We start from the raw sequence: 24,413 nt of genomic DNA on the forward strand, positions 1-24,413 counted from the left end.
TTGAAACTAGGGGTTTGGACTAATTACAGATTTTAGAGGTTGATTAAAGTTTATAAATCAAAAAATATTCCGAGAAAGTTGATTCAATTTAAGTTTGGAAAGCTTTTCACTCGAAATTTCAACTTAATTTTCAACTGGTCAGCTTTTCCACTGGAAAAGTTTTTTTTGCCAAAAAGAAGAAAAAATAAACCCTTTCCGCACCAGTGAAACGAGTTGCGGAATGCGGGTGCTCGTGGAAGCATAAAGGATTTGGGGGAAAGAAGACGGGGATTGAGATCACTTGAGGTAAACTTTTCATCAAAATTTCTCCGACCCTCCCGCAGCTTTACGAGCTGTTTGCCTCTGTTTGTTAGATAAACGCGTTAAAACACAGTGAAAAAGTTGCAAAATAAGCAAAATTTGGTAAATTTTCTTAGTTTGCCAAATTTGCTAAATTTGCTAACCTTGCTAAATTTGCTAAACTTGCTAAATTTGCTAAATTTTCTAAATTTGTTAAATTTGCTAAATTTGTTAAATTTGCTTGATTTGTTATATTTGGAATATTCAGCAAATTCAGCAAATTTAGCAAATTTAACAAATTTAACAAATTTAACAAATTTAACAAATTTAATAAATTTAACAAATTTAACAAATTTAACAAATTTAACAAATTTAACAAATTTAACAAATTTAACAAATTTAACAAATTTAACAAATTTAACAAATTTAACAAATTTAACAAATTTAACAAATTTAACAAATTTAACAAATTTAACAAATTTAACAAATTTAACAAATTTAACAAATTTAACAAATTTAACAAATTTAACAAATTTAACAAATTTAACAAATTTAACAAATTTAACAAATTTAACAAATTTAACAAATTTAACAAATTTAACAAATTTAACAAATTTAACAAATTTAACAAATTTAACAAATTTAACAAATTTAACAAATTTAACAAATTTAACAAATTTAACAAATTTAACAAATTTAATAAATTTAACAAATTTAACAAATTTAACAAATTTCACAAATTTAACAAATTTAACAAATTTAACATATTTAACAAATTTAACAAATTAAGTATTTTTTGCAAATTTTGTTTTATTAATAGCAAATTTATCAAATGTCGCAACTAAATTTTCTTAATTTGCTCAATTAGCTAAATTTGTTAAATTTGCTGATTTTGCGAAATTTGCGAAATGTGCTAATATTACAAAATTTGCAAAATCTATTAAATTTGCTTAGTTTTTAAATTTGTTGAATTTGTTGAATTTGCTTAATTTGCTAAATTTGCTAAATTTGCTACATTTGCTAAATTTGCTACATTTGCTAAATTTGCAAAATTTGCTTTTTTGCAATTCCGTTTGCTAAATTTGCTAAAAATTTTACATTTAAATTTTTTTTTATTTTTTTTCACAGTTCTTCAAAGTCTTATCGGTCATGTCCCACCCCGTTCCACCTGCTCAAAAACTTTCCCGACTGTATCACCACCATCTCTCTGCCGTCCCAAACGCCCCAGGGTAAACAACACAACCGGTGCGCCGTGCCTAATCTCCTCCGGGGCTCACACACACCTACACACCCACACCAATCCCAACTCTGCAGGGTGTCACTCAACTGGCCCTTTTTGTTTTTTTTCGGTTTTTGCTTCTGCCAACGATCCAAGCACGACGGGGGGTGGCGGGACGGCCTTCTGAAGGCTTCTTGAAATATTAGCTTTTTGGCTGGCTGGTCCAGACTTGGCAGGCAAAAACGGGGCCAGCTGCTGTCAAGGACACCGTTTAAAGGGAGGACCACCCTAAGGTGGCGGTTATTACATTCCTCAAGAACGGGGATTTTAATTTGACGGAATTGCAATTGTTCTCGGCGTGAGAGGGGCTGCGAATAATTGATGGTGGCATTCCGGGAAGGAAGGCAAGATTGTTTTAAGGAAATTGTAATTTTGACGGGCTTTTGTTTCAATTTAAGCGCGAAACGTCTGAAAAAGACGTTAGAAGCAGAAGTGGAATTCGGTTAGAAACGACCTCAATATCAATTGACGAAACCAAAAGAATACAAATAAGCAACTGGGAATATGCTATAGTACCCCAAAAAAGCCATGTAAAACAAGACGTCCGAAACCAGACGAATGAGAATCAACCTATAGAACTTGAAATTAGAAAAATGCTGCCAGGAAAAGGAAAATTGAAGTAAGCGATTTAAAAATTACGGTCAAGATAGCTTTCTGGAACAAACGTCTGAAAAAGACGTTTGATAAAAATTAAACGTCTGAATCAGACGCCCGATAACAGATGACAAGATTCAGGCGACTGGAAACAGATTTAAAATTTACTAGTAAATAAATCGTCAGAAACACACGAAAGCACCCTTTTAAATAATACGTTAAACCAACAAAACAGACGTCTGAAGTCAAAAAATCTCGATTTCCGCCAAAACCAAACGTCATAGCCCCTCAAGCGACGCAACAAAGCGGCCAAATCAAGTCTCAACTCAATTCATTACTGCTAATGCGATATCAAGAGCACACAGGTACGGAGCAAGCAAATTGACTTCCAATTTTGGCAGCAAGCTCTGTTCCCAGCGATGAAGATACCGATCGGCCACAAACAGTTTAGCACACGTACAAAAATGCGAAAAGTATGCACAAACACAAACTCACCGTCAAGCGACATCATAAACATGCATATGCTGAGACTCTACGGAGCAGCTCGTAGTACTGCGGCAAGAACCAAAGTCGCAAAAAGTGCCAAAAGCGAAAAACACACCGTGGGAAAACATTCATTCTTGTTTAGGGGAAGGCACTGTGAGAAAAAGTGTTGTTGTTTTCGTAAATTTGAGTAATTTTCCCGATGAAAACATTTAAACAATCAATTTGTTTAATTTGTTAAATTTGTTAAATTTGTTAAATTTGTTAAATTTGTTAAATTTGTTAAATTTGTTAAATTTGTTAAATTTGTTAAATTTGTTAAATTTGTTAAATTTGTTAAATTTGTTAAATTTGTTAAATTTGTTAAATTTGTTAAATTTGTTAAATTTGTTAAATTTGTTAAATTTGTTAAATTTGTTAAATTTGTTAAATTTGTTAAATTTGTTAAATTTGTTAAATTTGTTAAATTTGTTAAATTTGTTAAATTTGTTAAATTTGTTAAATTTGTTAAATTTGTTAAATTTGTTAAATTTGTTAAATTTGTTAAATTTGTTAAATTTGTTAAATTTGTTAAATTTGTTAAATTTGTTAAATTTGTTAAATTTGTTAAATTTGTTAAATTTGTTAAATTTGTTAAATTTGTTAAATTTGTTAAATTTGTTAAATTTGTTAAATTTGTTAAATTTGTTAAATTTGTTAAATTTGTTAAATTTGTTAAATTTGTTAAATTTGTTAAATTTGTTAAATTTGTTAAATTTGTTAAATTTGTTAAATTTGTTAAATTTGTTAAATTTGTTAAATTTGTTAAATTTGTTAAATTTGTTAAATTTGTTAAATTTGTTAAATTTGTTAAATTTGTTAAATTTGTTAAATTTGTTAAATTTGTTAAATTTGTTAAATTTGTTAAATTTGTTAAATTTGTTAAATTTGTTAAATTTGTTAAATTTGTTAAATTTGTTAAATTTGTTGAATTTGTTAAATTTGTTAAATTTGTTAAATTTGTTAAATTTGTTAAATTTGTTAAATTTGTTAAATTTGTTAAATTTGTTAAATTTGTTAAATTTGTTAAATTTGTTAAATTTGTTAAATTTGTTAAATTTGTTAAATTTGTTAAATTTGTTAAATTTGTTAAATTTGTAAAATTTGTTAAATTTGTAAAATTTGTAAAATTTGTTAAATTTGTTAAATTTGTTAAATTTGTTAAATTTGTTAAATTTGTTAAATTTGTTAAATTTGTTAAATTTGTTAAATTTGTTAAATTTGTTTTAACTTTGTTAAATTTGTTTTAACTTTGTTAAATTTGTTAAATTTGTTAAATTTGTTAAATTTGTTAAATTTGTTAAATTTGTTGAATTTGTTAAATTTGTTAAATTTGTTAAATTTGTTAAATTTGTTAAATTTGTTAAATTTGTTAAATTTGTTAAATTTGTTAAATTTGTTAAATTTGTTAAATTTGTTAAATTTGTTAAATTTGTTAAATTTGTTAAATTTGTTAAATTTGTTAAATTTGTTAAATTTGTTAAATTTGTTAAATTTGTTGAATTTGTTAAATTTATTAAATTTGTTAAATTTGTTAAATTTGTTAAATTTGTTAAATTTGTTAAATTTGTTAAATTTGTTAAATTTGTTAAATTTTTTAAATTTGTTAAATTTTTTAAATTTGTTAAATTTTTTAAATTTGTTAAATTTGTTAAATTTGTTAAATTTGTTAAATTTGTTAAATTTGTTAAATTTGTTAAATTTGTTAAATTTGTTAAATTTGTTAAATTTGTTAAATTTGTTAAATTTGTTAAATTTGTTAAATTTGTTAAATTTGTTAAATTTGTTAAATTTGTTAAATTTGTTAAATTTGTTAAATTTGTTAAATTTGTTAAATTTGTTAAATTTGTTAAATTTGTTAAATTTGTTAAATTTGTTAAATTTGTTAAATTTGTTAAATTTGTTAAATTTGTTAAATTTGTTAAATTTGTTAAATTTGTTAAATTTGCTAAATTTGTTTAATTTGTTAAATTTGTTAAATTTGTTAAATTTGTTAAATTTGTAAAATTTGTTAAATTTGTAAAATTTGTTTATTTTGTAAAATTTGTTAAATTTGTTAAATTTGTTAAATTTGTTAAATTTGTTAAATTTGTTAAATTTGTTAAATTTGTTAAATTTGTTAAATTTGTTAAATTTGTTAAATTTGTTAAATTTGTTAAATTTGTTAAATTTGTTAAATTTGTTAAATTTGTTAAATTTGTTAAATTTGTTAAATTTGTTAAATTTGTTAAATTTGTTAAATTTGTTAAATTTGTTAAATTTGTTAAATTTGTTAAATTTGTTAAATTTGTTAAATTTGTTAAATTTGTTAAATTTGTTAAATTTGTTAAATTTGTTAAATTTGTTAAATTTGTTAAATTTGTTAAATTTGTTAAATTTGTTAAATTTGTTAAATTTGTTAAATTTGTTAAATTTGTTAAATTTGTTAAATTTGTTAAATTTGTTAAATTTGTTAAATTTGTTAAATTTGTTAAATTTGTTAAATTTGTTAAATTTGTTAAATTTGTTAAATTTGTTAAATTTGTTAAATTTGTTAAATTTGTTAAATTTGTTAAATTTGTTAAATTTGTTAAATTTGTTAAATTTGTTAAATTTGTTAAATTTGTTAAATTTGTTAAATTTGTTAAATTTGTTAAATTTGTTAAATTTGTTAAATTTGTTAAATTTGTTAAATTTGTTAAATTTGTTAAATTTGTTAAATTTGTTAAATTTGTTAAATTTGTTAAATTTGTTAAATTTGTTAAATTTGTTAAATTTGTTAAATTTGTTTAATTTGTTTATAGAATTGTTTAAACCAGTTGGTAAAGTCACCTCCTCTCAATTCGAGGACCTCGGTTCGAATCCCATAAGTTATTTTTTTCAACAACAGAAGCTCCGGAGGAAGAAAGTTCGCTGACTTTCGATAGGCCGGCAGCTCAAAGGAGACGAGAACCGATTATGATTATTTTCCTGGCGCAAAACAGCTGCGCTCGCTTATCTCAGACGGAGAACAAGTTTTCCGTCACCTCCAAGAGGTGGCTTTCATCTGCCGAACAAGCAAAGTTTGATGAGTTTAGGAGGGGTAAAGGGCAGGTATGTGTTTGCCCTCGAAGGCTAGCTGTGTGATGTGGTATCGATGAGAGTCAGCTGGTGCATAACCCGAGCAGACGGAAATAACTTGGGAATAACATTTTTTGATATTTGAAAATACTAGGCCAATAACATTTTCTGTTATTCATAACAAGATTTGTTGTTCGCCGTTATGATTTTTTTGTTATTGGATTGTTATTGTAATAACAGACTAATAACATTTTGAGTTATTCTTCGAACAAATCTTCGTTATTATTTTTTGTTATTTTAACAACTAATCCGATCATCTCAATAACGGTTGGAGGTATTCTCCCATAACAAAAAATGTTATTCCCAAGTTGTTTTGGCTCTCAACCAATATCAGACCAATAACAAATTTTGTTATGATAACATAAACTGTTATTACACTCTTGAAAGATTTTGATTTTGAAAGAAGATTCCATAACACTTTTTGTTATTTTAACAGTATTTGTTATTGACATGGTATGAATTTTGTTATTACCGTCTGCCCGGGAAAATAGTGCCCACTTCTGGGGGTAGAAAAAGTTTACCCAGAGAGGAAAATAATATTGATTGTACTTGGAGTGCTGCAGCAGATTGGGGGCAAAGTTTGTGATGAGATTTCTTTCCGATGCAAAATCGAAGAGAGTTTGGTGCAAAATAAAATTGAAATTGTTAACAGCAAATTTTAAAAATTTCAAAACTTCATTTTTTACTCTACCTTCTTTATTCTTCCTTCTTTCTTCTGCCTTCTGCATTCTACATTCTGCCTTCTGCCTTTTGGCTTCTGCCTTTTTCCTTCTGCCTTCTGCTTTCTGCCTTCTGCCTTCTGCTTTCTGCCTTCTGTCTCTGCCTTCTGCCTTCTGCCTTTTTCATTCTGCCTTCTTCCATTTGCTCCTGCATTTTTCTTCTGCCTTCTGCCTTTTCTTTCTGCCTTCTTACTCTTGACTGCTTTGAGAAAATCTAATTCAACAAACTTAAAACGAAGCAAAAATCTCCGTTTACTCCCAAGAGAATCTTCCAACCTCGTCGAAGTCGTAAAAGGGATCAATTTATTGATATTCAAATTGTATCGCAGAATCTCCCACCCTCTGCAGGTAAAGGATGCGCCAAAGGTAAAAGCGGGCCATCGTTTTCCAATTTTTGCTTCAGGAAAAGGGTTGTTTCCTGCGATGTCCCAAAAAAGGATCGAAAATTCCACTTCAAAAACGGACGGAACTTCACACAATCGAAAATAGTCGAGATTTTGCTGACCTTTTTTTTGCGAGAGCCACGAGTGTGCTTTGAAAAGGTTGTAAACGATATCGATGGGATTAAAATGTAGTAAAACCTTTGTTAAAATCGTTCGATTGGAAAAATCACATTTTGAAAACTTTTTACCTGCTTTCCGAGAATTTTCCGCACAAGCCTACTGTCTCGTTTGGTCATCGAGATGGAGGTTGAAAAGCTCAAAAAGGTAGAAGGAAAAGAAAGGATTTCTTCGCCAGAAAAGTGAGCAAAAAATGTTGGAGGGATCTCCCAATTGGAAGGGAAATCGAATCTCGAGTCTTTGATTTCTCTCTTGATGCTGCCCGGGCGGGGTCCGGTTCGAAAAAGTTGGGTTTAAGCAGAGATTTTAAGGCGAAAAATGTTCTCTTTAATTTGTTTTCAGATAACTTTTGTTTAACTATTTGACGTTTCACTTGTTTCTGAACACGAATTGGTGCAAGTAGACGTTAATAATTTGGATTAAAAAATGATAATAAAAAAGTTTGTAATTTTAAAGATTTCTATCTTCCACGGCCACGAAAAAGTGTGAATCGACCTTAAAATTTATGGATTTTTCTAATAGAAATGACTTAATTTAAATAGCATTGAATCCATCACAGAAAATTAATCTTTTTCATTTATAAGTTTTATTACTTTCAGAGTACGGATTAGTGTGGATCGACCTACGCAAAACATATTTAATTCAAATTAGGTCATTATAAATTTCATTTCAAGTTTCAAACATTTCCACAAAAAAAATGACAATTTTTTGCGTAAAATTATAATTTTAATAAAAAAAAATACTTGTACAATTGATTGATAACTTTTTGAAATGCATAGTTTAACAGTTTAGCCATTATTTCTGATTTTTAAACAAATAAAGCACTTTTATTTTTTTAAATTATAGATTTTGAGACTACAGATCGGAAAAAGACATAAAACTTAGGGAAAAATATATTTTTATAAATTCATTGATATTGTGCAATTTTTTTGTAATATTTTCTGCAATTTTTTTGAAAACTGTCTTGAAATTGAGTAATTACATTTTTGAACTGCCATTATAAATTCGTTTGCATTTGTCAGTTTTAAAGCAAAGATACGTGACGTGACTTGACCATTGAAAATGTAGAAACCAAACCATTTCTCTAATAAAGTAAAATAAAAACAACTGTTCCAAATAAATCGTTTATGAATTTTTGTTTCTCCTCTTTCTGAGCATGGATTTGTGTGAATCGACCTTAAATAATTTTAAATCGCTCGAATATAAATATAAATTTTAAAAGAACTCAATTGCTGAAGGAAGCAAAAATCTAACGACACTCAGTTTTATCATGTAGTAAAATTGACAGTACGGATTAGTGAGAAAGAACCCTTAAAAATCTTTAAATATTTAAAATAAAAAAAAATATCAAAAACTTAATCTCTATTGGAAAACAACAAAATATACTCATCCCAAAATTTAAAAGATAACAAATAAATGTGAATCAACCTGTTCTTCTGATTCAGAGCACAGAGTTGTGTGAATCGACCTTAAATCATTTTCAGTTTTTCGAAAATATACTTGAAAATTAAATAACTAAAGGAAAAGAAATTTAATCAACACCATTTTTGTTTCCCTCTTTTCAGAACATGGATTCGTGTAAAAAAATAATTTGAAATTGTTTGAAAGTAAAATTAAGAATGAAATATTTCAACGAAAAAATTATGAAAATATTTAAATTTAGCATCAAGCCAAATTTAAAGTGCGGATTAGTGTGGAAAACCCTTTAAAAATCTTGAAAATAGAAATAAATAAATTGTAAATTTGGCATCTATTGAATTTTAACAAAATATACTCTTTTTACAATTTTCCTTCCCCTAGTTTTAGAGCACGAACGAGTGTGAATCGACCTTTAAATAAAAATTACCACCTCTTCTCCTGACTCAGAGCATGGATCAGAATTTGTGTGAATGGACCTAAAATAATTTTAAATCTCTCTAACATAACACATGAAAAACTTACATAACTAAAAAAAAGTATTATTTGGCAAAATTCAAAGCACGAACATTCGTGTGGAAAAACCTATAAAAATCTTTAAACATTTAAAATAAAAAAATATATATTTAAAATTGTATGTCAATTGAAACTCAACAGAATAAACTCCGTGATGGTTGTTTTAACAAGAATTTTTTCACCTAAGTTAAGTGCACGGATAAGTATGAATAAAACTTTTATTACAAATTAAGACAAATTTTGAAAAAAAAAAATACGTGTGAATCAACCTTTAAAAATTTATACGTCGCATGTAAACAATTCTCTTTCTATCATAAATTTGAAAAACTGATTTCTCTAGTATTTTTTTTTTAGATAAGTGTGAATGGACCTTAACAAATCTGAAAATCTGAATCATCTGTTTTCATAATAAAATTCTTTATCTCGCAAGAATTTAAGTCGTTTCTTTCCTGAGCAATTCTCTACGAAATCGGTCTTTTTTCTTCAATTTTAATTTTTGTATTTTTTAATCCGACTGAAACTTTTTTGGTGCCTTCGGTATGCCCAAAGAAGCCATTTTGCATCATTAGTTTGTCCATATAATTTTCCATACAAATTTGGCAGCTGTCCATACAAAAATGATGTATGAAAATTCAAAAATCTGTATCTTTTGAAGGAATTTTTTGATCGATTTGGTGTCTTCGGCAAAGTTGTAGGTATGGATACGGACTACACTGGAAAAAAATAATACACGGTAAAAAAAATTTGGTGATTTTTTTATTTAACTTTTTATCACTAAAACTTGATTTACAAAAAAACACTATTTTTAATTTTTTTTATTTTTTGATATGTTTTAGAGGACATAAAATGCCAACTTTTCAGAAATTTCCAGGTTGTGCAAAAAATCATTGACCGAGTTATGAATTTTTTAATCAATACTGATTTTTTCAAAAAATCGAAATTTTGGTCGTAAAATTTTTCAACTTCATTTTTCGATGTAAAATCAAATTTGCAATCAAAAAGTACTTTAGTGAAATTTTGATAAAGTGCACCGTTTTCAAGTTATAGCCATATTTAGGTGACTTTTTTGAAAATAGTCGCAGTTTTTTATTTTTTAAAATTAGTGCACATGTTTGCCCAGTTTTGAAAAAAATATTTTTGAAAAGCTGAGAAAATTCTCTATATTTTGCTTATTCGGACTTTGTTGATACGACCTTTAGTTGCTGAGATATTGCAATGCAAAGGTTTAAAAACAGGAAAATTGATGTTTTCTAAGTTTCACCCAAACAACCCACCATTTTCTATCGTCAATATCTCAGCAACTAATGGTCCGATTTTCAATGTTAATATATGAAACAATTGTGAAATTTTCCGATCTTTTCGAAAAAAATATTTTCAAAATTTTCAAATCAAGACTAACATTTTAAAAGGGCGTAATATTGAATGTTTGGCCTTTTTGAAATGTTAGTCTTGATTTGAAAATTTTGAAAATATTTTTTTCGAAAAGATCGGAAAATTTCACAAATTTTTCATATATTAACATTGAAAATCGGACCATTAGTTGCTAAGATATTGACGATAGAAAATGGTGGGTTGTTTGGGTGAGACTTAGAAATCATCAATTTTCCTGTTTTTAAACCTTTGCATTGCAATATCTCAGCAACTAAAGGTCGTATCAACAAAGTCCGAATAAGCAAAATATAGAGAATTTTCTCAGCTTTTCAAAAATATTTTTTTCAAAACTGGGCAAACATGTGCACTAATTTAAAAAAATGAAAAACTGCGACCATTTTCAAAAAAGTCACTTAAATATGGCTATAACTTGAAAACGGTGCACTTTATCAAAATTTCACTAAAGTACTTTTTGATTGCAAATTTAATTTTACATCGAAAAATGAAGTTGAAAAATTTGTACGACCAAAATTTCGATTTTTTGAAAAAATCAGTATTGATTCAAAAATTCATAACTCGGTCAATGATTTTTTGCACAACCTGGAAATTTCTGATAAGTTGGCATTTTATGTCCTCTAAAACATATCAAAAAATAAAAAAAAATAAAAATAGTGTTTTTTTGTAAATCAAGTTTTAGTGACAAAAAGTTAAATAAAAAAATCACCAAATTTTTTTTACCGTGTATTATTTTTTTCTAGTGTAGTCCGTATCCATACCTACAACTTTGCCGAAGACACCAAATCGATCCAAAAATTCCTTCAAAAGATACAGATTTTTGAATTTTCATACATCATTTTTGTATGGACAGCTGCCAAATTTGTATGGAAAATTATATGGACAAACTAATGATGCAAAATGGCTTCTTTGGGCATACCGAAGGCACCAAAAAAGTTTCAGTCGGATTAAAAAATACAAAAAAAATCGAATGACCGAAATCCTAGAGAACTGCTCTCCTTTCCGTTCCACATTACCAAATAGCATTGAAAAATTAATTAAATTTTTCAACAAAAAAAAATACTTTCAAACCCACCGTGAAAAAGCATTCTTGGCAACAACAAAAAGGAACCCGCCTTGATTGGAACCAAATAAAGAGGCCACGCTCCAAGTAGGGATGTGTGATCAGCTGAGCCTTTTGCATTGTCATCAACGACTGAGGTTGAGATTGGAAAATATGAATTTTCCAAATTGAGCAATTCTCTACGAAATCGGTCTTTTTTCTTCAATTTTAATTTTTGTATTTTTTAATCCGACTGAAACTTTTTTGGTGCCTTCGGTATGCCCAAAGAAGCCATTTTGCATCATTAGTTTGTCCATATAATTTTCCATACAAATTTGGCAGCTGTCCATACAAAAATGATGTATGAAAATTCAAAAATCTGTATCTTTTGAAGGAATTTTTTGATCGATTTGGTGTCTTCGGCAAAGTTGTAGGTATGGATACGGACTACACTGGAAAAAAATAATACACGGTAAAAAAAATTTGGTGATTTTTTTATTTAACTTTTTATCACTAAAACTTGATTTACAAAAAAACACTATTTTTAATTTTTTTTATTTTTTGATATGTTTTAGAGGACATAAAATGCCAACTTTTCAGAAATTTCCAGGTTGTGCAAAAAATCATTGACCGAGTTATGAATTTTTTAATCAATACTGATTTTTTCAAAAAATCGAAATTTTGGTCGTAAAATTTTTCAACTTCATTTTTCGATGTAAAATCAAATTTGCAATCAAAAAGTACTTTAGTGAAATTTTGATAAAGTGCACCGTTTTCAAGTTATAGCCATATTTAGGTGACTTTTTTGAAAATAGTCGCAGTTTTTTATTTTTTAAAATTAGTGCACATGTTTGCCCAGTTTTGAAAAAAATATTTTTGAAAAGCTGAGAAAATTCTCTATATTTTGCTTATTCGGACTTTGTTGATACGACCTTTAGTTGCTGAGATATTGCAATGCAAAGGTTTAAAAACAGGAAAATTGATGTTTTCTAAGTTTCACCCAAACAACCCACCATTTTCTATCGTCAATATCTCAGCAACTAATGGTCCGATTTTCAATGTTAATATATGAAACAATTGTGAAATTTTCCGATCTTTTCGAAAAAAATATTTTCAAAATTTTCAAATCAAGACTAACATTTTAAAAGGGCGTAATATTGAATGTTTGGCCTTTTTGAAATGTTAGTCTTGATTTGAAAATTTTGAAAATATTTTTTTCGAAAAGATCGGAAAATTTCACAAATTTTTCATATATTAACATTGAAAATCGGACCATTAGTTGCTAAGATATTGACGATAGAAAATGGTGGGTTGTTTGGGTGAGACTTAGAAATCATCAATTTTCCTGTTTTTAAACCTTTGCATTGCAATATCTCAGCAACTAAAGGTCGTATCAACAAAGTCCGAATAAGCAAAATATAGAGAATTTTCTCAGCTTTTCAAAAATATTTTTTTCAAAACTGGGCAAACATGTGCACTAATTTAAAAAAATGAAAAACTGCGACCATTTTCAAAAAAGTCACTTAAATATGGCTATAACTTGAAAACGGTGCACTTTATCAAAATTTCACTAAAGTACTTTTTGATTGCAAATTTAATTTTACATCGAAAAATGAAGTTGAAAAATTTGTACGACCAAAATTTCGATTTTTTGAAAAAATCAGTATTGATTCAAAAATTCATAACTCGGTCAATGATTTTTTGCACAACCTGGAAATTTCTGATAAGTTGGCATTTTATGTCCTCTAAAACATATCAAAAAATAAAAAAAAATAAAAATAGTGTTTTTTTGTAAATCAAGTTTTAGTGACAAAAAGTTAAATAAAAAAATCACCAAATTTTTTTTACCGTGTATTATTTTTTTCTAGTGTAGTCCGTATCCATACCTACAACTTTGCCGAAGACACCAAATCGATCAAAAAATTCCTTCAAAAGATACAGATTTTTGAATTTTCATACATCATTTTTGTATGGACAGCTGCCAAATTTGTATGGAAAATTATATGGACAAACTAATGATGCAAAATGGCTTCTTTGGGCATACCGAAGGCACCAAAAAAGTTTCAGTCGGATTAAAAAATACAAAAAAAATCGAATGACCGAAATCCTAGAGAACTGCTCAATTGCAACCTGATTGGACTCGGGCACGGGGGGTAATCTTCTCGGTTGGAACTACTTCTTGTGTTGAATCTCTTTAAAAATAACATTTAAATTGAAACTCACCTCCATCGTATCGCAGATGCTCTGCACGTGGCTGGCAGTGTGTGGCGATTGTGGTCCAAAGATGGCCGCCACCCCAATTCGTAGCAGGTGACAAACTGTCAAAAAATTAAAAAAGAAGACATTAAATTTATTGTTTTCCCTAGAAGCACATTCTTATTTTTTTTAATTTTGCTAAAAAAATTTAACGGCGTTACGTAATTCCTGAACGCTCCTCCTCCAACCACGGTTGACAGCCGGCACTTACCCCTCTTGGACGCCAGGAAGCTGTCCTGCGGCGAAATCTTCTCGATCTGCGCCAGCAGCTTCGACCGCGGCAGAATCGTCCGGTCCAGGTTGATCTTCTCGACCGCGTACCGGAACGCGATCTCCTGGTGGTCATCGTCCGGATGAAAGAGGCCACCTGGTGGAGAGTAGCGGGGAAAAAGTTGTTTTGAAATTATTTGTTATTGTTTACGATTACCTGTCAAATTGGATTAAAAGTGGCAATAATAAATACGGAAGCAACAAAAAATAGAATCGGTGAGCCCCTCGAAGAAGTTGTCAACTGTCAAATTGACAGTAAAATTACATTTTTACGGAAGTCGTTTGAGACCAAGGGGCACGACAATTTATTTTTGATTACTCTAAAAATAATCGTATTTCGTTGCCAATATCAATCACGAAAAGCTGTCAAATTTTATAGCAGCTGCCATAATGGCGCCCGCGCAGCAATTTTGACTAATTTCATTCAATTTTCATAAACACAGACACCGTAACTGCGCCATTTGCAACCAAATTGACAACCTGCCAATCGGCCCCACCACACGTGTCCCTCTTCCGGACAATGGATTATGGCGCTATAAAAGTGCGCCGCCAGGTAATAGAATTTATGCAAATCGCAGCTCGTTATCACTCGCGTGCGGGTACCTTAATTTGCTGGGTCGTGAAATGCCCCCCCCCCCCCTCCTCCTTGGCGAGGAAGTCACGGTCCACCGAAACCGATCCAATTACGATGACACGTGTCGCGCACGTGTGAGTGTGTGTGCTGAGTTGCAATTGACAGCTCCACTCGAAGAAATTCGAGGAAAAAAAAACAGATCGATGAGCCCCTCGGCTCAACACTTCTTCGTCTTCTTCGTTCAACAATTGTCCCCCGGCGTCAAATCCCGAAGAAGAAGAAGAAGCAAAAATATCGGATCTAATCAACAAGTCGCTTCTCTCGCTCGGGCAGGCCCGAATTGGAAAGTAATAAAATAGCTCCCCCAACGAAGGAAGGAAAGCCCCTCGGAAACTTCCCCCCTCCCGCCATCTTGAACTTTCTTTTCTTGTTCAACCGGCCTGCCGGGGGGGGGGGGGGTCGGTAAAGCTTTGCGGAGCAAGTTTCGAGGAGCGGCTTTTGAGAGTTTCGAGGAAGCGACCCATAGAGTTGCGTTCAAGATTGCGTGCGAGCGTGTGACTAGCTGTCAAAACGACAGTTCGAATTAACATAAAATTCAAATTTCATCACATTTCTAATACAGTTTAAACTGAATCACATACATTTGAAAACATTATCGAGGATAATTTATATAAACTGTTGGGAACCCTCCAAAAGTTTTAAGATGATTACAAAATGCCGGACTGTCAAAAATTGTGACAGCAATTCTAAATTTACTTAATTGATCTTAAAATGACAAGAGATAGTTATTCATAGAAATTTGGTTTGTGTTTGACAAATACACCACAAGTTTGAAACTTTCAATGATTTTGTACTTGTTAAAAACGTTAGGTGTGGTGAGTTTATCGCGGAGCAACTTATTAATTGAAAAACAACCTTGAGAACTCACCAAAGCTCTCAACTTGATTGATTAGATGGTAATTATAAAAAAAAAACTCCTTTCTAACCATTTTGACATGATGAAACAAACCGACTCATTTAAAAAATTGTAAACAATTATTAAGCTTTTTGAACACAGTGAATCGTTCTTTTTAAAAATTCACCACAATTCTTTGAGCCCACTACGCCCCTCTGAAAAATAATTTAAGAAAACAAACTTTCATAAAAAATCAGACGCTCGAAAAAAACTGTGGTTAATTTTCTAAACTTACCCCACCTCTTGAGAACTCACCAAATCCCTTGAATTTGTAAGTTTAAAAATGTTTTTGAAAAATTTGAATTTCGATTTTTTTCTTTAAAAAAATACTGTATTTATTATACAAAACACACATTTGGTAACACAAAATCCAATAAAAATACAATGACAGCAATATAACAGGTATTTTAAATTTTAAGTGTTCCTAAAAACTCGGTGAACCTCGTTGGATAAATGTACAACTCATGCTGAAAAAATCCTCTTTTTGCAACTACTATTTAATATTCTTTTGCTACTATTTAATATTCTTTTGCATTTTTTTCAGTTTTCGAGCTATTGAATAAGTGAGCTTTTCTATTATTGACTTAAAAAAAACCAAACAATCCAAAAATCTTATTATTAAAAAAAATATAAATTCTAAACTCTATAGGGAAACCTTTCAATTTCTTATTAAAATCTTGAAATTTGTTTAATTTTTAATGTTCTAAAATTTTGAAATTCCAATTTTTAAAATTTTAATTTCCATTGAAAAAATCACGAATGTTTTATGTTTTAACAATGTAAATCGAACCATTAGTTGCTGAGATATCGACATTAGAAAATGGTGGGTTGTTTGGGTGAGACTAAGAAAACATCAATTTTCCTGTTTTTAACCTTTGCGTGGCAATATCTCAGCAACTAAGGGTCGTATCAACAAAGTCCGAAAAAGCAAAATATAGAAGATTATCTCAGCTTTTCAAAAATATTTTTTTTCAGCAGTGAGCAAACATGGGCACTGTTTTTAAAAAATGAAAAACTGCGACTATTTCCAAAAAATTACCTTAAAAAGGTTATAACTTGAAAACGGTGCACATTATCAAAAATGCACTAAAGTACTTTTTGATTGAAAATTTGATTTTACATCGAAAAATGAATTTGAAAAAAATTTGCGACCAATATTTCGATTTTTTTAAAAAATCTGCATTGATTCAAAAAATCATAACTCGGTCAAAGATTTTTTGCCCATTCTGGAAATTTCTGAAAAGTTGGCATTTTATGTCTTCTAAAACACATCAAAAAATAAAAAAAAATAAAAATAGTGTTTTTTTGCAAATCAAATTTTAGTGACAAAAAGTTAAATTAAAAATCACCAAATTTTTTTCTACCGTGTATCATTTTTTTTTTCATTGTAGTCCATATCCATACCTACAACTTTGCCGAAGACACCAAATCGATCAAAAAATTCCTTCAAAAGATACAGATTTTTGAATTTTCACATATCATTTTTGTATGGACAGCTGCCAAATTTGTATGGAAAATTATATGGACAAACTAATGATGCAAAATGGCTTCTTTGGGCATACCGAAGGCACCAAAAAAGTTTCAGCCGGATTAAAAAATACAAAAAAAAATCGAATGACCGAAATCTCAGAGAATTGCTCATGAATAAAATGCTTATGCTTAACCCCTTCCCGCCCAGAGCAAAATCGAGATTTTTTACGTTTTTCCACATTACTCGTAACTGGATCGACCAAACTGGACGAAATTTTAATGGTTATTAGTTAACATTCTATATTAACTAATGCAGGTTGAAGCAGGTTGAAAAAATGAATAGTTGCTGAGAAATTTAATTTTGAATCCAAAAATTAGTGGTGCTCTGGAGTAACCATGGGCGTTAGAGGGTTAAGCCCATGTACACAGAAAAGGTTCTTTTCCTTGTGTCCATCAGCAGGGTAACAGTATTTCATAGTCACGCTTAAAATAAATTAATTAGCAATAATTTCCTAGAATTAAAAAAAAATGTTTTCAAAAATTTGTTAGTCATTTTGAAATGTTAAGGCTTGGTCATATAAAACATACTGGTGAGTATTCGAAAATCTGTATCTTGAGAATGAATTCACTGATCGATTTGATGTCTTATTAGACATTAAAAATTAAAATTTAAAAAAAATAAATAAAATAAAATAATTGCAACTGTAATATTTTTTGTAAAAACATTAGTTTTTTCTTCACAGCTCTTGAGAATATACCAAAGCATTTTAATATCTGAGTTTAAAAACCATCATCAAAATACTTTGTTTTCAGAATCTTAATAGCTTTAAAATATTAACTAACTGAAAAACTATTTAAAAACTAATTTTAATGAAGATCCAGAGTTTTTAAAAATTCCTCAAAAATTTCATGAACTCGCCTAACTGTCCTAAAGCTTTGAGAACGTTCATTTATTATTATTCCCATCTCCTCGTAACAAAATTTACATACAATTTTTAAAATTTGTATGTGAAGCATAACACGGCCTTTGACGCTCTCTTGGCACTCAAAAGAAATTAAATTGTGGTAAGTTTAATAAATTCACCATAATTTTTGAAAACTAACAATAATTTTTGAAAACTAACTTTAATTCTAAAATTTAAGATGATTATGAAAGATTATGTTGCCAACTTTTCTGAAATCAAAAAAAAATCGTACCCAATCTTGAATTCCACTCTATGGCGAAAAACCCCTCGTCGAACAAGCACTTTGGGGACCAATTCCCAAGATTTGTTTCTCGGCGCGTTTTCCGGCCCCGAGGAGGAACTCCTCTGGTTTCTACCCCCCCACCCCAAATTCTTTTGTTCGCTGGTGTAAGTGTGCGCCGATGCGTCTTTTATCTGTGAATTTGGCTGCTTGAGTGTTTGTGTGTGTTTGTGTATTGGCTACTTAATGGATTTCTGTGATTCTCATGCTAATTTGGCGCTTTTCTTCTCGACGACGATACAATTTACACTTGGAGTGGTGAGAATGAATTTACTTGCAAAGTTGTTTTAAGGATTAAAGCAATTAACTAAACGGTCCATTCGCTAGCGCCATCTAGATGTGAGGGGACTGAACTTTTGCGATTAACAGCAGTACGATGAACTGTCAAACGTTTGTGGTGAGTTTGCAGCTTAATATTATTTTAAATTCACCACTCAACTCAAACCCACAAAAAAATGCTCAATTGAATTGTTTTCACAGAAAACACTCGTCAAAAATAATTTCACCACAAATTAAATTTTCACCACCTTGCCCATAAATCTCACCTTTTTTCCCGACACTTTTGTTTAGACTGCAATCCAAATTGAATCACCTCCGAGGGAGGGGAGGAAATAAATTAGAGCCCTGCAAGCAATAAATTACACTTTGCACCAGTGTCTTCCCCACTGTTTTTTCTGCTTCCGGATTGTCAAGTCAATTTTGTGTCCCCGAGAAAGAAAGCAAAAAAAATCCCAATCAAATCAAATTAATGGCAGAACAAATTAAGTTTTCCTTCGGGCTGGGGACACCCACCATCAATAACAATTCAACAAATAGAGAGAGAGAGAGAGCGAGGAAAAGAATACCACAGATTGGTGAGAAATTGAATGAAAAGTCTGGAAAAGGATTTCTACCCGTTTTTTTCCGTAAAGGGACCATCCATAAACCACGTGGACACTTTTTTGGGAATCTGTTACCCCCCCCCCCCCCCCTCGTGGACAATTGCCTATACAAAAAAAAACTTTTTTGTATGGATCGTGGACAATCACCATACCCCCCCCCCCCCCCCTAAAGTGTCCACGTGGTTTATGGATGGCCCCAAAGATGAGAAAAAAGAATAGAAAATGTGTGAATAACGTCACACCCAACAGACCGCAGCTGTTGAACAGAACCGGAGGACAATTTGATGTGAACACGAAAAGAACACATTGGCAAATAGAAATCAGAGGAAAATGGAAGGGGAAGGGTGTTGGAAATGGAATCATTGTTTAGCTGGTGAAAAGAGACACTGATTTTAAAGATTTTGAAACCAAATAAAAATGCAAAAAAACAAACAATAAATGAATAATGCAGAAAATAAGTAAACTGAAAAAGTAAACAAACAAAACAGTAAACAAGAATTTGCAAAACAAAAAAACAGAAAAAGAGAGTGAAAGTTGAATTGAAAAAAAAAAACCCAATAAAAATTTCAACGAATAAAAAAAATCAATTAAAAAAATTGTTTGCCAAAAAACACCCTAATGAATAATTTAAATTAAAAAACTAATAAATAAATCATCATATAATCGAAAAAAAACAGATTTACATTTAATTCTATGAGATTTAATATTCCAAATAAAATAAAACAAAAAATATAAATAATGTCATTAATGTTCAGTTTAAAAAATTTTAAAAAGTCAAAAGCATATTATAAATTAAGCACAGGATTAGATAGAGTTGAAATCAGGTTGTTATCAACTCCCTCGTCAGGGTCAATCAATTTAATTTAAAAAAAAACTAGAAAAAGTTTCTGAAAATTATAAAGAAGGAATATTCACTCCAAAAAACAATGAATACATAGGTACAACAAATACATAAAAATAGAAAAGAAAAACAAATAACAAATTGACGAAAATATTGCAAAAAACGTACACTGTAAAAACTACAAAAAGGAAAAAAAATGCCATGGTTAAGAGGACTAAAAGGAGATACACAAAATATTCAACTGTTTGAGGAAAAATCATCAGTATAACAAATAAATTTAATGATTGAAACAGTAAACAAAAAAATACACGACCAACAAAATATAAATCGGACAAAAAGTAAGGGTAAAAAAAATAAAAGGAACAAAAGTGTTAAACTAAATGAAAATATTTTCAAAAATTTTAAACCATGATTAACATTTCAAAAGGGCCAAAAACTCAATATTACGCCCATTTAAAATGTTAGTCTTGGTTTAAAAAATTTGAATTTTTTTTTTGCAATTCCGTCGTGAAACTACTTACTTTTCCTGTCATTCTTGAACGACGCAATAGCCTACTTTTCTGTACCAAAAATAACAGAAGCGAATAGCAACACTTTTCAAAATAAATGCTGAAAAGTTCTACTTTTCAGCACTAAAATGGGTGCTAAAAAGTTGAACTTTTCAGCACTTGTTTCGAAAAGTAACACTTTTCAACATTTTTTTATTTAAACGATTTATTGACAAAATACATGAAAATTCGACTTAAAATTTCACTCAATGGGTGTTTTTCGAAATTGCAAAAAGTGTTGTATGGAACTCGTTGCAAAACTTAATTTTTTCAGCACTCGTCGTATTTATCCAACTCGGTGAACCTCGTTGGATAAATGTACGACTCGTGCTGAAAAAATCCTCTTTTTGCAACTTGTTGCATAAACTACTATTTCGAAAAGATCGGATAATTTCACGAATGTTCCATATTTTAACAGTGAAAATCGGACCATAAGTTGCTGAGATATCGACATTAGAAAATGGTGGGTAGTTTGGGTGAGATTTAGAAAACATCAATTTTCCCGTTTTTAAACCTTTGCATGGCAATATCTCAGCAACTAAGGGTAGTTTCAACAAAGTTCAAAAAAGCAAAATATAGAGAATTTTCTCAGATTTTCAAAAATATTTTTTTTCAAAAGTGGGCAAACATGTGCACTAATTTTAAAAATGAAAAACTGCGACTATTTGAAAAAAAGTAACCTAAAAATGGATTTGACTTGAAAACGGTGCACTTTATCAAAATTTCACTTAAGTACTTTTTGATTGCAAATTTGATTTTACATCGAAAAATGAAGTTGAAAAATTTTTGTGACCAATTTTTCGATTTTTTGAAAAAAATCAGTATTGATTCAAAAACTCATAACTCGCTAAAAGATTTTTTGCACAACCTGGAAATTTCTGAAAAGTTGGCAATTAATGTCCTCTAAAATATATCAAAAAATAAAATAAATTAAAAATAGTGTTTTTTGGCAAATCAAGTTTTAGTGACAAAAAGTTAAATAAAAAATCACCAAATTTTTTTTACCGTGCATTATTTCTTTCCATTGTAGTCCGTATCCATACCTACAACTTTGCCGAAGACACCAAATCGATCAAAAAATTCCTTCAAAAGATGTTTTCATACATCATTTTTGTCTGGCCAGCTGCCAAATTTGTATGCAAAATTATATGGACAAACTAATGATGCAAAATCGCTTCTTTGGGCATACCGAAGGCACCAAAAAAGTTTCAGTCGGATTAAAAAATACAAAAATTAAAATTTAGGAAAAAAGACCGATTTTGTAGAGAATTGCTCAATAAACAAATTATCAAACAATATAGAAGTTATCAAACAATTAAATATCAATAAAAAAAAACTAAAAATATGGTGAATGAAGGAAAAAATTCAAATAGTAAAAAAACAGAATAGAGAAAAATTGATTTAATCAAACTATTCAAAAACTAACAATACCAAATTTTGGAAGCAATGAATAAATAACTCAGCCAACAAATCAAACATCACAAAAAACTTAGATCTGAAACAAAACCAAATCTGCCACATAAATGAAAAAATAAAGTAAAAACAGTTTGATGGAACAGTTGATAACTAAAGTAACAAAAACGAGCCAAAAACGTATGAAAAAAAGCAGTTTTAACAGAAATTAGAAAAAAAACAACTTAAAAGAGCAAATCAATTCAACCTAAATATATATAAAAAAAACTGTTTGCCCAATGAAAAAAGAATAAAATACCGCACCAAGTCGAATACAATAAAAAAACACGAAAGAAAAATTTACCCAAAAAATTACAAAATTTGCAGGATAAAAAAATAAGAAGAAAAAGTCATTACACAAAAAGAAACCGAATAGAAAAAATGAGAAACAAAATGCAAATAAATCTGAATGAAAATCATAAAACAAAACATTAACAAAGTACAAATAAATATTCAAAAAGAGAGAAAAAAGTAATAAATAACCAAATAATGACAAAAGAGAAAAAAAAACAACTGTTAGAAGAAAAAAATAAAAAAAAAACAAATCAATACAAGCAAAACTAAATATAGCAATTAAAGACAACAAACATTAAATAATTAATTAAACTATTGAAAATGAATATGAGAAGAAATAACAAACAAAAAGAAATTATTATTGCCTCAGCAAACAAATAAACATAACAAAAAAAAATAAACAAAAAAATATAGAAATCCCATACACAAATAAAGATGAAAAGTAGAAAGAGTTTGATGAAAGAAAACAGTTGATAACTAAAGTGAAACTAAATGCGAGCCAAAAATTAAAGAAAAAAAGTTGATTAAACTTAAACTTAGATTCAACGTTTGTAAATCATAGACGAACAAAAGAGCCTAACAAAAAAATACAATAAAAAACAAATGAAATATGTTTTTATATCTATTTGAAATATATTTATCAGGATCAAACAATTCAAATTAACAACTTTTTTTTTTATTCTTCATTCCTATTTTGAGCAACATTTGTTTTACAAAAAAAATCACACTTGGATTTTTTTACCGAATTCCGTTTAGTTTACCGAAATTTTAACTGCTGAACAGTTCGGTAAACTGAAAATTACCGAATTCGGTTAAAAACTACCGAAATTAGGTAATTAAGTTAAGTCATCATACAAACGAAGTTTGGCAAAATTTTTATAATTTTTAAGAAGGTTTAACGTTTTAAATTTTACGGATTTTTCAACTACTGAATTCGCTAAAAAAAAACAATCTAAATGTGTCAACTACTCTCGTTTGATGTTTTTGTATGCATGTATGTATGTATGTATTTGAACCCCCGCCTTGGCAGGACTTGGCCATGACCACAGTATATTTCAACTGAGACGGTTCGGTTAGTAACCACCATATATCTCAAGAACCTTTGAAGCGAATACCTTTCTCTGGCTAACGATTTCCTCTGAAATTGTACGGACATAGATCGGTAATGCAGATGACTCGGGCCAGGCGATCCACGACTCCCTCGTCCAGGCCCTGGACTGTTTGAGACGGTTTTAGTAGTTATATAATGGTTTGATATGTTATACCTTGTGACATTATTTCACCACTACGGATCAATTCAGTTCTAGAGCAATAACTCCATGATGGCCGACTGGTTAGCGTCCCAGACCATCAATCCAAAGGGTGTGAGTACGAATCCCACCCGATTCTTAAAGGTTTTTTGTTCATATTCAAAATTCCATTCATGATTCCAAATTTCAAGGGAACCGACCGGGATTTGATCCCTGAACCTTTTGCTTTCGAAGCAGAAGCCGCAACCATTAAGCCACGGAGCCGGTTCAACTACTCTCGTTTGATGTTTTTCTTGTTTAATTTTTAGTATTTAAATTTGCATTTATATTCGTTGGCTTCTGTTTGTTTCTGATAGTATTTGACTTTTATACAGTTATTTTATTCATTTTATTTTATTTTATTTTTTTTGCCTGCTTGTTTTTTTTTTAATTTTCTGTTGTAGAATGATATTATTATCATTGAAACAGATTTTTTTTATATATTTTTAGTTTTTTAATGAGACATGAATTGTTCTCTTTCCAAAAAAAAATCAGTACATACAAAAAATCCTAGACCAAGTTTTACAATTATTTTTTTAAATAGTGATTTCTCAAAAAAAACACAGGTTACCATTTCTTGAAGTGAAATTAAATTTTCTATAAAAATAATCGAATGAAATTTGATAAAGTGCTTCAAGTAAAAGTCACAGTTTTTCAATTTTTCAAACAAGTGTCCATGTATGCATATTTAGAAAAATAAAATATTTTCGAAAAGCTGAGTAAACTCCAAACATTTTTCTTTTTTGAACTTAGTTTATACGGCTTTTGGTTGCTGAGATATGGTCATGCAAAGATAAAACAAATGATATTTTCTCTGTGTTGCCTAATTAGTCCTCATTTTTTGATCACCGGATCTAATGTTCCGATTTTCGATGAGAAAAAATAAAAATTTTGTGAAATTTTGTTGCTTTTTTCAATAAAAATGA

General features: G+C 29.5%; 1 protein-coding gene across 4 annotated transcripts in view; it reads right to left on the reverse strand.

The window, feature by feature from the left end:
- LOC120425314 (glutamate receptor ionotropic, kainate 2) overlaps positions 1 to 24,413 on the reverse strand; it is a 312,178-nt gene that overhangs the window by 226,104 nt on the left and 61,661 nt on the right. For all 4 annotated transcript variants that reach the window (XM_052706465.1, XM_052706464.1, XM_052706467.1 and 1 more), the window contains exons 2-3: positions 13,880 to 14,035; positions 13,636 to 13,730 (exon numbers count right to left, since the gene is read on the reverse strand). In XM_052706465.1, coding sequence (XP_052562425.1) covers positions 13,636 to 13,730; positions 13,880 to 14,035 — 251 coding nt within the window. The remainder of the gene's footprint in view (positions 1 to 13,635; positions 13,731 to 13,879; positions 14,036 to 24,413) is intronic.

This window comes from Culex pipiens, chromosome 1 (assembly GCF_016801865.2).
Source record: "Culex pipiens pallens isolate TS chromosome 1, TS_CPP_V2, whole genome shotgun sequence".
NCBI lineage: Eukaryota > Metazoa > Arthropoda > Insecta > Diptera > Culicidae > Culex > Culex pipiens.